Source organism: Lepisma saccharinum, chromosome 7 (genome assembly GCF_977018435.1).
Source record: "Lepisma saccharinum chromosome 7, izLepSacc3.1, whole genome shotgun sequence".
Taxonomy (NCBI): Eukaryota; Metazoa; Arthropoda; class Insecta; order Zygentoma; family Lepismatidae; genus Lepisma; species Lepisma saccharinum.
The window spans coordinates 36,983,266-36,997,137 of NC_139235.1; the positions used below are offsets into that span (position 1 = coordinate 36,983,266).

Below are 13,872 nucleotides of genomic sequence, written 5' to 3' on the forward strand. Positions count from 1 at the left end.
TGATAAATATTGTTCATAATATCTTGTTACTTTCAGATGTCAAAAGTTCCATAATTTGTTCATCAAAATACAGTCTAAAAACATCCAGCAGAGTGGAGTTGACTGAGAGGTTACGAACTTTCGGTCCCGGATTGCCTTGAAATGGTGGGACTGTAGACCCCACACTGCCCACCCCTGGCCTCTGCCATGTCTCTGGAAGAAGTTCTCCATCCTCAGAATCGCTTGATTCACTTTCACTCGAGTCACTAACATGTTCACCCTGATCATGTACAATTTCCCGCAACTCCTCGTCGCTTTGCAATTCCCCATCTGTGTCAAAACTGTTTAGTATATTGTTTACCTCCTGCTCCAAATCCTCTAGCCGTACAGACGAACTCATGTTCGCACAACACACACACAAAAAAAGTAAAAAATACCTCTCACTACACTCCCACGACAATCAAAACAGGAAAACATGTCTCACTCCACTTGCAAACACGCGAAAACTATGCGCACGACATTACTGCAACGCCTCTGTGAACTCAAATGAAGCATCGTTTTTAAAATAAAAGGGAGAGTCAGCTGGAAAAATTACATGAGTTATTTTTAGCCCGGATCCTACCTTCCCCCCCCCCCTTTCATTTTTCTTCCGAAGAAGGAGTGGTTGTCTTCTGAAGCAAGCATTGTGGAAAGTCCATTTCACCCACTGAAAAGTTATCGCTGCAAACACTTTTGACAACAATGTCCCCTCTCCTCGGCCCATGCCCTGCTTCTTTTACTGCGTCGACAAAGAGGAGGTGTAAATTTAGCAGCTGCTGTTGACATCAATAGGGAGTTGAAGAGCACCAGCATCGCTGTTGATGCATATCGACTCTTGGATTCAAGTTCCACGCACTTCGAGTCATGAGCATAGAAAATAAACAGGGTTGCAAGGCGACGAAAAAAGGTCTGTCCCATCGGTCAAGGTATGACCAACCAGGACTGGCCAAAAATGCCATCAGTCAGCATATGACCAATCAGAACTGTAAAGGTTAAAATGTTGACACTGCATGTTGACACTGCATATCTGCATCCAGTTTATTTGCCCTCAGTGCAACAAAATTGGCATGGCATTCCATACTATTGCCTACGTAATGGATATCATGAAGCACAAGTTTCAAAGCAGACGATGCCATTTCGATTCACCAGCTCTGTAGGCTGGTGTAAAATGATGACGTCATGGTTTAACCTGGTGAAAACTTTGGTGTATACATCGGTGAATTATAGAATGCTGAAGCATGCATCAGAAATGCCCCAGCCCATCCACCAGTGGATTCTGGAAAGCACTGAAATATAAAATTTACCAACACTGATAACTGCTACCAATCCAACATTAAATGATTAAAATTTTGTGAAGACCTTGAACTGTTAATTTGCTTCATTAATGTATGTAATCAAATCACTGCTGTGTTCATTTCAATGCATTTTATGTTCAGATAGGCTAATCGGGACTAGACCTACAGTTTTAAAGTAGGATATGAACCACTGTTCAATATGCCTGCACCAGACATTGAACCTCACACTCCTTGATTACAATTCTATGCCATCATGAAGGCTATGTTTTTAGAAGTTAGTAAAAAATATTATGGGTCAATAGTGAGCATGTGAAAATTACATTTTTTTTCTTTTCAGCATGGCCTCATTCATGGTGATGTCACGATTTTGCATAATGAGTGTGTATGGAGAGAGGTTAAAACATTGCAAATCAAGGTTCTCGAAATTCCGAGTCACGATGTCCGAATATTGGGCCCTGTTTAAACTATCTGTATATTACACATTTCTTAACATAATAAATATGCCATTGATATCAAGTGTAAAACATGTGCTTGTAGCTAAGAAATAAGTTTGTAAGATGTATGCCTGTATAGATACTTCAGTTATTTTTATACATATTGAGTATGGACTGTTTCATGTTGAGTTTTTCTCAACAAATCTGTGATATACATAGATAGCTGTAAATATGTATAAAGTGCTGTAATACAGTAACTTCGTGAAAATATTACAATTTGACTACTGAATAATAATTCCTCTGGTCAGGTGGTTGTGCAGTTATGATCATTTAGGTAGATATAGCATGGGATACATTTTCATTAATTCAGTAAGATTACAATAATGTGAATTCCGCCAGCATTAGATTGTGATAACCATAGAACAAAGTATTTTTTTAACAAATGCCCTCTACAGATCCTTATCATTTAAATGTAATGAAAATATTGAAAATTTTTATTTGCATTTACTTGAATATATGGTATAGTAATATTACTGTATTATGTTTGCTGTTTCTAATTATATTTTGCATGCATTTGTTATTCATGTACAGAAAAATTGTTATTTGTGATAATGGGAAGAAATCTGTAATATACTAACAAAAATTTATTTCACAAGTTTCTTAAAACTGCATGATATCATACACAAACATGAAAAGAGTTGCTAAGTTGATTTATACAGCTTGCCACATATGATGGCCATTGGGTGTGCAAGCAGAGAAAAGCACTGCAGGAGACTATGTGGCCAGAATTCCTGGTGGTCATGTCTTTCACACTGTACCATGCATATAATTTCATTGATCACATATGGCAGGCTGTATAATTATCATTTTAGTAAAATATAACATCACATGCAAATAACTATTAATTCATTTTGATGCTTTTTTATGTTCAGTAAAATTCAGAAATGATACATTCTGTTTCTCCATGTTATTATAGTGGAACCTTGGTTTTACGTTTTTCAGGGGACCAAACTGAAAATACTTAATATGCGGGAAAATGCAAAGTAAAGGAAAATCCTTAACATTTTGCTATGTTGGGACCATCAAGGTTGAATGTATAATGCGGGAAAATGTAAAATCGGGGTTCCACTGTAATTGCAAGACATGGGACGATGCAGTGGTCAGAATATGATTAACACTAGTCTAGAAAACATTACATGATGGAAATGCCAGATAAAAGAATAAGGTGTGCTTCCAAGTGGCTGTGCAGTATTTCTCCAAAGGTTGAAATATTGCACAATACCATTGTTAAAGTGTAAAAATAGAATAACAGAAAATAGTATTTTGTAAAGATTGAAATGCCAGTGCCATTGTTTAAGGTTTAGATATTTTTCTGACAGAGCAGCTTTATTGCTTTTTTTTATAAATTTTTTAGTTATTGTTTAGTAGTCTTGATTCTAGATACATGTTTTGCTTTGCAACTATTCTCACATCATGATATTAATTATATCTTGCAACTATTAGTTATCTTTTCTGTGAGACAAATAATACAAACACTATAGTGGGTGAAGGTATGGAAGATGTTTGTGAATAATATAAAATAATACACATATTTTATACAGGAGTCATCAGTTGCTGTTATTTCCAATACCCATTGTCAGTATCTTTCAGTTAACTTGAAAAAATATTTGGGAAGGAGTTACCACATGCACAATGTGTTATGTGTTGTGTTCATTTTTGTATTAACTTTTGTAGCAAAACTTTTTTTTAATTGGTTTGGATTTGAGAGTTATTTTTCAGTATTACTTAGGTATCTGTTGGAATCAGTTGTTATGGTGGTTTATCAAAGGTGTCATACAGTGTGTTGTGCTCAGGGATAATTTTAGTGCATTTTTTTAAAATACTTTGTTTACAAAGAGCTCAATAAACGCATTATTTCTAAACATATGTTACTAGTTGGAAGGTAAATAAAATATAATATTTTTTATATCAATATTTGTTTATTTCCTAGCATACAAGTATAATTTTTTCTTGCCAGTCATCACACACTTGTAGGTCATATTTGCTCATTTATTTTGGACTTAAATGATAACATTCATTGGAATAATAGTGTATTCACATGTACGAGCCGCATCCAGAAAGTAAGTTTCCCTATTTTTTTAAAAAAAACCAACACAGTTCCAGGAAACCATTTATTGGCAACAGGTACATCAAAGGTTCAGCTATTTTTCAACATAGCAACCACCAGAATTGAGACACTTGTCGTATCAACTTTTGGATCCCACTGTCGTAGAACTCTGCCGCCTGTGAATGGAACCAGCGTGTGACAGACGTCTTCAGCTCTTCGTCGTTGCCAGAACACTCACTGGAGGACAGGAATTTCTTGAGGTGCAAGAAAACGTGAAAATCGCTGGGAGCTAGATCAGGACTGTAAGGTGGATGATCAAACAACTCCCAGCCAAATTCCATCAAAACAGCTGCTGTGCGCCGAGCCGTATGTGGACGAGCATTGTCATGGAGGAGCACAACACCTGCAGTAAGCATGCCACGCCTCTTGTTTTGAATGGCACGTCGCAATTTCCTTAGTGTTTCACAGTAATGGTCAGCGTTCACCGTTTCACCTCTGGGGAGGAAGTCAATGAGCAAAATGCCCTTCCTGTCCCAAAACACGGTGCACATCACTTTCTGTACCGACAGCGTCTGTTTGAATTTCTTCTTGACTGGAGATCCACTATGCCGCCAATGCATTGACTGCTGCTTGGTTTCCGGGGTGAAGTGCGAAATCCACGTCTCATCGCCCGTGACGATCCTGTTGAGGAAATCATCGCCGTCATCATGGTACCGTTGCAGGAATGTCAGTGCTGCTCCTTAACGTTTAATTTTGTGTTCGGCTGTCAGGTTTTTCGGCACCGACCTGGCACACAATTTTTTGAACAGCAGGCGCTGCGTGACAATCTCATGCAACACGGATCGCGATATCTGCAGAAAAAGGCTACTCAACTCCGTAATCGTGAAGCGACGGTTCTCTACGATGCGCTGCCGCACCAGCTCAACCAGATCATCAGTGATGAGGGACAGACAGACGCCCACTGCGCTCTTCATCATGGACACTTTGACGACCTTCCGACACCAGCGACGCACCATCTGCTTACTCATAATGTTCGGCCCATAGACCTCACAGAGCTGACGATGAATGTCAATTGGCGCAATGCTTTGTGCATTCAGGAAGTTTATCACCGACCGAACCTCGTATGCGGCGGGAGGAAGAATACGAGCTTCCATTTCGGACCACTGCTGCCTCGCTACTGGCATGCGGCGGGAGAAGGAATACGAGCTTCCACTTTGGACCACTGCTGCCTTGCTACTGGCGCCGGACGGGATCTGTCCGCCTGGCATATGATTGATACGTCTTAGCTCTGCTGCGCATGCGCAATTTACACAGCTCATTATGTTTACTTTCACGGGAAAAAAATAGGGAAACTTACTTTCTGGATGCACCTCGTACACTGTTAGTCTATTCTATGCAAATTACCATATTTACGTGTGTATAATGTGCACTGGTTTTTATGGGGAAAGCAACTAACAATTATATCTCTTATATAATGCACAGTGCAATTCAGGTTCAAGAATTTTTTAGTTGTAGGTCTTTTAGCTGTTACTATCTGATCAAGAGTGAATTACATCATACCTATTCAATGAGTCACCTTTTGCTATGTGGACCAAGAGGATAATACAGAGGCTGATCCGTCTCCATCCGAACAACATGCAGACAGCGCCACCTGGCAAACTGGTTTGCACAGAACACCCAAACTGCATGCACACGATGAGCAGTGTGGAAGCTGTCTAGCAGAGTGAAGGTGTTGTAGTGGGCAGAATGCCACCGAAAACAAATTGCTATTGGGAAGGGTACTTAATGGCACTTTTCCATACCAAATTTAGCATTTCCCACATAGTAGAACAGTGTCGGAACAATGGATTGGTGTTAGGACGGGCCACTGTTAGTGATATAATTAAACAAAATGCACAGCAGCTGCCTCCACAGCCCACATCACCAATGAAATCGCATCCAAAGAGGGTGTCTGTGAAACTAACAAGACAGGTGCTAAAGAAGATCTGGGATATGGCAGCCTGTGAGAATCCACCATTACAGCATGTTATGGCTAAACGAGTCAAAGTAGGCCAAGCACTCCATCACCAATTGAGGCTGAAATCAATGCTGCATATTACCAAGAACATGTCCTATCACCAGTGTACACAAAAGATAATATCGGTCTTGTATGGAACAGACACCAATCGTGTGGAACTGCACCAGGATAAAAGCTTCAAGTCACACGGCCAAAACATCACTGGCCTACCTACGCATGCCAGCTGAAACTGGTATCCATGCTATTCCGTTTGAGGACATTCCAGTGAAGAGTCCAGATGCTAGTCCGATGGACTTTTGTGCTTTTGGACTTCTCAAACGGTGCCTTCCTACACATCGGTGTCGCACCGTGCATGGCCTATGGAAAGACTGCAAGCAGGAGTAGAACAATTTACCCCTGATACAGCTGCAACGAAGTTTCCTGCAGTGGAAACTGCGATGTTGTGCAATAGTACACACAGGTGGCCATCACATCGAGCATGATCGATGGTGGCGGGCTGGAATCTCTTAGATATGCACCACTCTCATTTTGTTCGGAAGGAGACTGATCAGCCTCTGTATTGTCTTGTGTATACAATGAGTCATCAACCCATGCCACCTTCCCCCTATCCCTCCACTGTGTTTAGCACCCCCAAATCTTTCACTTCTGTAACCACCTTGTTTATTCTTTAGTAAGAAAGCGAGATCAAAATTATGTTATGGATTTGCAGCAGCAGGAAGTTATTTTCTATCATTTCTCACCCAACAAATACCGCTGATACACATCCTGTGTGACAGCACTGCTTTTCTCGGTGTTGCAAAACATTCCATTACAAAGTGAAAAATCCTGGAAAATGGCCATTTCACTTTTACAGTGTTTTTTTTTTTTTACTGAAGAAATCCAACCTGGTAATTTGTATTTGTGCCTGTGGCTATAAGTGTTATATGCAGTGACATAGTGAAAACAGGTATGGTTTAATGTTGACTGTCCAAATTATTCTGTGCATAATATGCCACAATTTTTTTGGGCAAAAATTTGGGGAAAAGTGTGCATTATACATGAGTAAATATGGTACTCATTGTTTCATCTAGAAATTTGAATTGCTCTGTCAGTAGGTTTGGTGGTGCTAGTTGATGGGAGCTATCTTTCTTCAGTCCCGTTGGTGTGAGCACAGTAGTTCCTTCTTTTTCTGTTGCATTGGCATGTTCCCAGTTCTGTTGATTGATTTGGTTTATTTTACTTTGCTTTTCTGCCACTTTTGGCTAATCACAAAAATGAGGATGAGTGATTCAGGGTGTCTACCAGTCTGAAAATCCTGAAAAAAATCAACATTTTTGTGGCAGTGCACTAAAAATAGGTTTTTGAAGAAACAATGAAAACAAGGACAAGCAAGAAATGTAAAATTTTATATACTGAATATTACTGGTGGTTACAGTAGAACTTGCATATTAAGGGAAAAGTGACAATTACGCACCAACTTTGTGTCTTGCCGCGAGATGAAAGCAGGTGTTCTTTACTAAATCAAATACACTGATTACGAAAAAAAAAGGTAAAGTGCTCCCCTGTGCTTAGCACTATGCCATGAAGGCGTATAGGGGGTGTGGGGGTAACGCCTTACACTTTCTTGATCCGGTCGTGAGTGGGGGTGATGTGATCAGCATCATGCCCCTGACTGCCTTTACCCCCCAGGGTTTCCCCCAGATACCCATGTCATTCGACACTGGGTGGGTGCCGGGGCCGCTTCCAACGATAGAAAAGTTCCCGGATTTGAACTGGCCGGGGATCGAACCCGGGACTTTTAGCATGGTAGTCAGACGCGCCACCGTGGCCACCCTGATTACAAAAATGAAATCAGAAATGTTCCATCACGTACTAATTTTTCTGGAAAAGATATGCCACATGTACCACTTAGCCTATATTTTATGTAGTTAGCAATATATTGTAATTCATGAAAAACAAAGTAGCAACTTTATCGCGACACTTGGAAACTACTCCATTACAGTACAGGAGGATCTTGTAGCTGGATTAAATACAGATCATGGAACAAAATTAATTGTTTGTATTACAAAACATAAAAAAAGGTACGAGAAAGCTGCAAGTTACAAGTTAGAAACGTGTCCTGGAAACTTTCCGTTTGTGGGTGGATGGTGAAACTTCTTGTAGGAGTATCCAACAGTAATCTGCCAAAAGGTTTGGTGACCACCTTCCCATATATTGTCTTTCCATGTCAGCGATATCTTTGTGAAATCGCTCACCATGTTGGGCACTCACATCTCCGAGATTAGGTGGGAAAAATCCAAATGAGAATGCAGGAAATCTATTTTCAAAGACATGTTGCATTCCATAGCCTTGTAACAGTCCAGCATGTGTTCCGTCAGTTCCCTGTAATTGTCAGACCTGACGTTAGGCAAGAAATTGTTGCATACATCTTTGAAGACAAGACAAGCTGCCTTCTCAGTATCTGTCAGCAACTCTTCAAAGGTTATGTCTTTCATCAAGTCAGGAATCTGAGGCCCATTGAAAATACCTTCTTTAATTTTTTTCCGGAACTAGTCGCAGGAAATTTGGACAGTAAAAATTGAAAACCTCTGCCAACTTTGTCCATTGCTTTTACAAAATTCTTCATGAAGCCCAATTTCAGATGGAGCGGTGCTAACAGCACACTGTCTTTGTCAACAAGGGTTTCATGCGACACATTTTTTTCACCCAGATTGAAGCTTTCAATGGCCACTGTTTCACTACATAATGCTCTTTCCTTCCCCTACTGTCCCAGTGACACAAGAAACAGCAATATTTTGTGTAACCAGTCTGCATTCCAAGCACAAGCCCAAGAACTTTGTGATCATCACAGATTTTCCATTTGTGGTTCGAATAGCCAATATACTTCAGAAGTAGTCTCATGTTCTCGTAGGTTTCTTTTAACTGAACGAAATGGGCCACTGGTATCGAAGGTTTTTCGTTTCCGTTATGCAAGAGAACAGCTTTGAGACTAGTATTTGAGGAATCAATGAATAGGTGCCATTTTTCCAGATCGTGAATCATTCCAAATTCTGTAAACAGTCCATTATGTCATTACAATATACCAGACATGCTGCCATTGAGCAAAAAGTGGAAAGACCAAGCTGTCGTGTAATAAATGATATACAGTAGAGCGTCGATTATCCGAAGTAATTGGGGGACATGGGTGTTTGGAAAACTGGTTTGTTCGGATAATCAAACTGTACATGTTTATTTGCCAAAAAGAAGTACTGTACAGTAAATTTATTCATAAAAACAGGCATCTCTTTAAGTATGTATTACAAAGTAACGTACAAAGGCAACTTTAGTAGGAATATATAGTATGTGGTACAGTTTATTAAACAAAAATATGTACATATTACATACGCATTTTGCATGAACAATACACACAGTACACAAAATTAACGTTTAAAAAAATCCTTTATTTTGGTCTGTCTAAGCAAGCCTACACGCTTACGAGCAGCTAAGTCACGTACTTTTTTCATTACAGATATCTGAAAGTGAGCGAGTACACAGTTCGGGTAAGCGGTCATTCGGTTGACCGACGTTCGGATAATCGACGCTCTACTGTACTAGTGTTTGGTTGTAGCAGATTTTTTTCTTGAAGACGAGATCCAAGTAATTCTGCTTGCCTTTTTGAAAGATTTAGATCTCTTACAAGATCGTTCAATTCTGCCTGTGACAATGGCTGGGGTTGGGGCTGTGATGCGATCAAGATCTTCGTGATCACTACTATCATATGTTTAATCTTCCAGTGTCCATTCCACTGGTGGTTTTGGAACTGAGAGAGAATCAGAATGCAGAACTAGGCGCATTGCAGATTCCAAATTTGGATATGAAACTGTGTGCTTTGATTTACTTGAAATTCCTGTTACTTTCGTTAAACTAAAGTAGCAATCTGTTACGAGGGTCACTATTTATATTTTGAGGCTTGGCAACACTGATTGAAGTTAGGCGCGATTTGACGTTTGCATGGAATCGTCTGGCATTATTGACCATAACGTACTTCAAATGTTTTGTCAATAGCTTGATTTGTGTTGTTTATGTTGCCTTGGAGATTGCGCGACAACAATAAAATGGAATTAAGTCGTGAACATTTTCATGCGATGTTTTTTTACGATTTTTGACGTGGATTATCAAGACAAGAGTGCATCGATCAACTTACTTCCACATTTGGCGATGAAGCCCCATCCTTTGCCACTGTGAAACGCTGGTATAACGAATTTAATCGTGGCCGCCATTCGCTCACCGACGAGGTTCGCGAAGGTCGTCCAAAATCAGTTGTTGTTCAAGAAAACATTGATGCTGTGCAAAACCTAATAATGCAAGATCGTCATGTGACATACTGTGAGATTGAGGCAACCATAGGCATTAGTTCAGCATATATAAAATATTACATGATCATTTAGCTGTGAGAAAGGTATGTTCTCGTTGGATCCCATACAATTTGACAAAAACTGAAAAAGACGCTCGCGTCAATTGGTGCAAACAAATGCTCAATAAATACAATCGTGGTGCTTAAAAAGACGTATATAAGATTGTAACAGGTGACGAATCATGGATATATGCATATGAGCCGGAACGTAAACAGCAGTCGACTGTATGGGTGTTTCAAGATGAACCCAATCCAACAAAAGTTGTTCGCACTAGAAGCACAGCGAAACAAATGGTCGCCTGTTTTTTCGGGAAAACTGGTCATGTGGCAACTGTGCCTTTAGAGGAACGTAGAATGATCAACTCTGAATGGTACACAACAATTTGTTTGCCAGAGGTCTTCGGTCAAATACGGAAAACAAACAAATGCCGTCGGATCATTCTTCATCAAGACAATGCCAGCTGTCACACATCTCGTCTAACAACCGACTTTATGAACAGTCAAAAAAAAAATTAAAAAAAATGGGTCATCCACCGTACAGTCCTGATTTGGCACCCAATGACTTCTTCTTGTTCCCGAATGCCAAGAATAAATTGCGTGGACAACGATTTTCGTCGGCGGAAGATGCCATTGATGCGTTCAAAAACCATATTATGGAGGTGTCTCAAGAAGATTGGAAAAACTGCTTTGACAAATGGTTCGAATGAATGCAAAAGTGTATTGACCATAAAGGAGAATACTTCGAAAAACAATAAAGCAGTTTTCAATGCCAAATTCCTGTTTTTTCATTGTTAGGCTCAAAATATAAATAGTGACCCTCGTATGTGGTCTCTAGGTTTCTTCCATAACTGTGGTATGGCAAATGGCATAGATGGTTGGGTTCCATGCAACCAACCTCTAAAATAGCGGGAGCAACGTGAGCAACAGTTCTGTGGTGTCCAACACTTACCCTCATCTACCTTTAATTCAAAATACAACTCTTACACCTTTTTGATGAGTGGGAAAATGGATGTCTTTGGGACTTCGTCGTAAACTCACCACACATATAACAGAAAAATGTTTGGTGAATTAACACACATCCTAGACATTGCTGAACACAATAAACACGCGAACACGTACAAACAGTATTATTCACGTTGGGGGTTTTGCACAACACACACTGCAGGAACAGACACTGTGTGATCCCACTAGCAACTGACTGATGCAAATAACTGCAACTCCACTATACTTCAACCAAGTGGCTATCTATCCCTTCTCTCTCCACCCCCTCCCCTATGCACTGTCGAGCCCTAGTAACAGGCTGGGCTGATAAGCACCCCGACAACTAAAACAAGCAGCCGTGCACTGATAAAATTGTGTTTCCAGAGAAAAGTTTAGCTGATAGGGAAAAACGGTTTTCACTATCGCCATCAGGGCACTAAACTCCATAGGAATCACAATATCACATCACGTGCAAAATATATACTCATGGCAAAAGTTAGTCTTCGTGGGTCGGAGCCATTGATGGCATCATAGTGGGGCAGGTGCCACAGTTCACAGCCAAATGAGTGCACGAAAGAGCCAGATCTGATTCCAAAAGAGCAAAGCTGGCAACAGTGCTTGGCAGCTGCCACAGAGAGAAGTTAGGGGAAATTGTCCCTCTTCCCCGTAAATACTCTAGGAAAAGGTCATGTTCTGAAATTTTCAAGTAGAAATCTAGCAAGTGATTATTGGAATTTATCAATTTCTTGTTGCAATTTTTGTTAATTTTAAAATGATTATTGATTATTTATGCAATAATTGTTATGATTTTATTTAAATAAAAAGAATTCTTGTAAACCATAAGTCAATATGTGCTAATGCTAAGTATTACATAAAAGCTCACCTCTGATACCCCTTTGCAACAGTCAGCTTCTCTTCAGTTTCCCTCTTCTTCTTATCACTTTTACATGTGAAGTTAAAATTCTAAAAACTTGGTTCAGTGGGATTCTAAGCATGGTTTTTGCAAATTTCTTAAGAGACATGTTTAAATACATGAATTGCCCAAATGGATTGATCTGGAAAATTTTTGTTTCTTAATAATAAAGACCAGTTTTGGTATGTACTTACTTTGTTCTCTAGCTTTCACCACATCATGTGGCTTCCTCCGGAGATAGGACAAGAATGGTCAAGATTTAAGACATGGGAAGATAAGTTAAGGTTAAAAAAATAAAAAGACAGTGCAGTGGCATGTCACTCCTCCCTTCTCCATGTCTGGCTGGCAACTGTCGACAAGTTTTAAATCGTGACTATTCTTGTCCTATCTCCTGAGGAAGCCACATGATGTGTGAAAGCTAAAGATCAAAGTAAGTACATGCCAAAACTGGCCTATGTTACTTAGTGAAATGATGGCATGTGGTGTAAGTTATGCCTTTTAGTCTATAAAATCAGGAAATTTTGTTTTTATGAAATTGTAGACACCCTGGTGATGATATGATGAAATTGATGAAGGCCCACTCACGAATAACATCGATGACCACGCTGGTATTCAAACCCAGGACCCATGCCATCGTAGCATGCTGTGCTAACCATTCTGCCATGGAGGTTGGCCCTGGTTTTCTTGTCTGCATTGATCTGGCTGCTATGAGGGCATTGTGTTGCTACATAAATAGGTAAGACAGTTCATTATGCTTTCTGCATCACAGGAATTTTGGGGAGGATAGAATATAAAGTACATTGTTTCAAAGTTTATGTACCACTTCTGTTATCTTCGCACAAACATTTTTGGGAGGGATTGAAGATTGGAACACCGTGGAAAGAGAGGAATGGTGGAAGACCAGTAAAAAATGGAGAGGCTTGACTTTTATGCTGGCCCAGCCAGAGGCAGGAAACGGCGAAGGATGATGATTGATTGGCTTGTTATTGAAGAGTAAACATCATGATTTGCTGAGGAAGTATTACCACATTTAAATATTACCTCTATAGTGTGAAAGTTGCAATATGACTCGAGCGTAGTACATAGAGTTGAGGACTTTCATGGTGGTGTAGTAGTAACATTGCCACCTTGTAATCAATGGGTCCCGGGTTTGATACCTGGTGGAGGCAAATAGTAATTTCGATCCCACTTAAACTGTAGGTCCAGTCCCTGTAGCCTACCTGTATATAAAAGTGGACTTAAAAACTCAAAAAACTCGTACATAGAGTTGAAGCGTGCACTTGTTGCGCGATAGTGTCTGTTTGCAGAGAAATTCTCTAGAATTTTTTGTGCTTGCTTTACTGACAATGCAACTTTTTCTGTAAGAGTCACATAAAGTTGATACCTAAAGGTCATGTAGTGTGATATACAGGTTCATATCATGCCTATCATGCATTCAAACCCAGAATGCCTGACTTCAATGTGTGTGTGTGAGGATCAGTAGATGGTAGGAGGGGAGGGAGGTAGTTAGCCCCTGGCACCAACGCAAAGGAAGCATAGAATGAGCAAAAACAGAAAAAAATGGAAAGTTGTAAATTTTAGTACTTTTCATCAGGGCACTCACGTCAAATCTCTGAAACTGGTAACAAATACAATAGTGGGCCTCCTGAAATACAAGTACATAATTTTCCATTTGAAATATATTGTAATCATACTCTTTTAATGTGGGCAAAATAAGGCTAGAAATATCATTCAC

The 13,872-nt window shown here is 39.8% G+C and overlaps 1 protein-coding gene across 1 annotated transcript in view; it reads left to right on the forward strand.

Annotated features, from left to right (window-relative positions):
* The window catches only part of Adck1 (aarF domain containing kinase 1), a 38,874-nt gene extending 35,155 nt beyond the window's left edge, over positions 1 to 3,719 (forward strand). Inside the window, exon 10 of the mRNA XM_083125171.1 lies at positions 1,651 to 3,719. Coding sequence (XP_082981297.1) covers positions 1,651 to 1,861 — 211 coding nt within the window. The 3' untranslated portion in view covers positions 1,862 to 3,719. The remainder of the gene's footprint in view (positions 1 to 1,650) is intronic.
* The last annotated feature ends 10,153 nt before the right edge of the window (positions 3,720 to 13,872 follow it).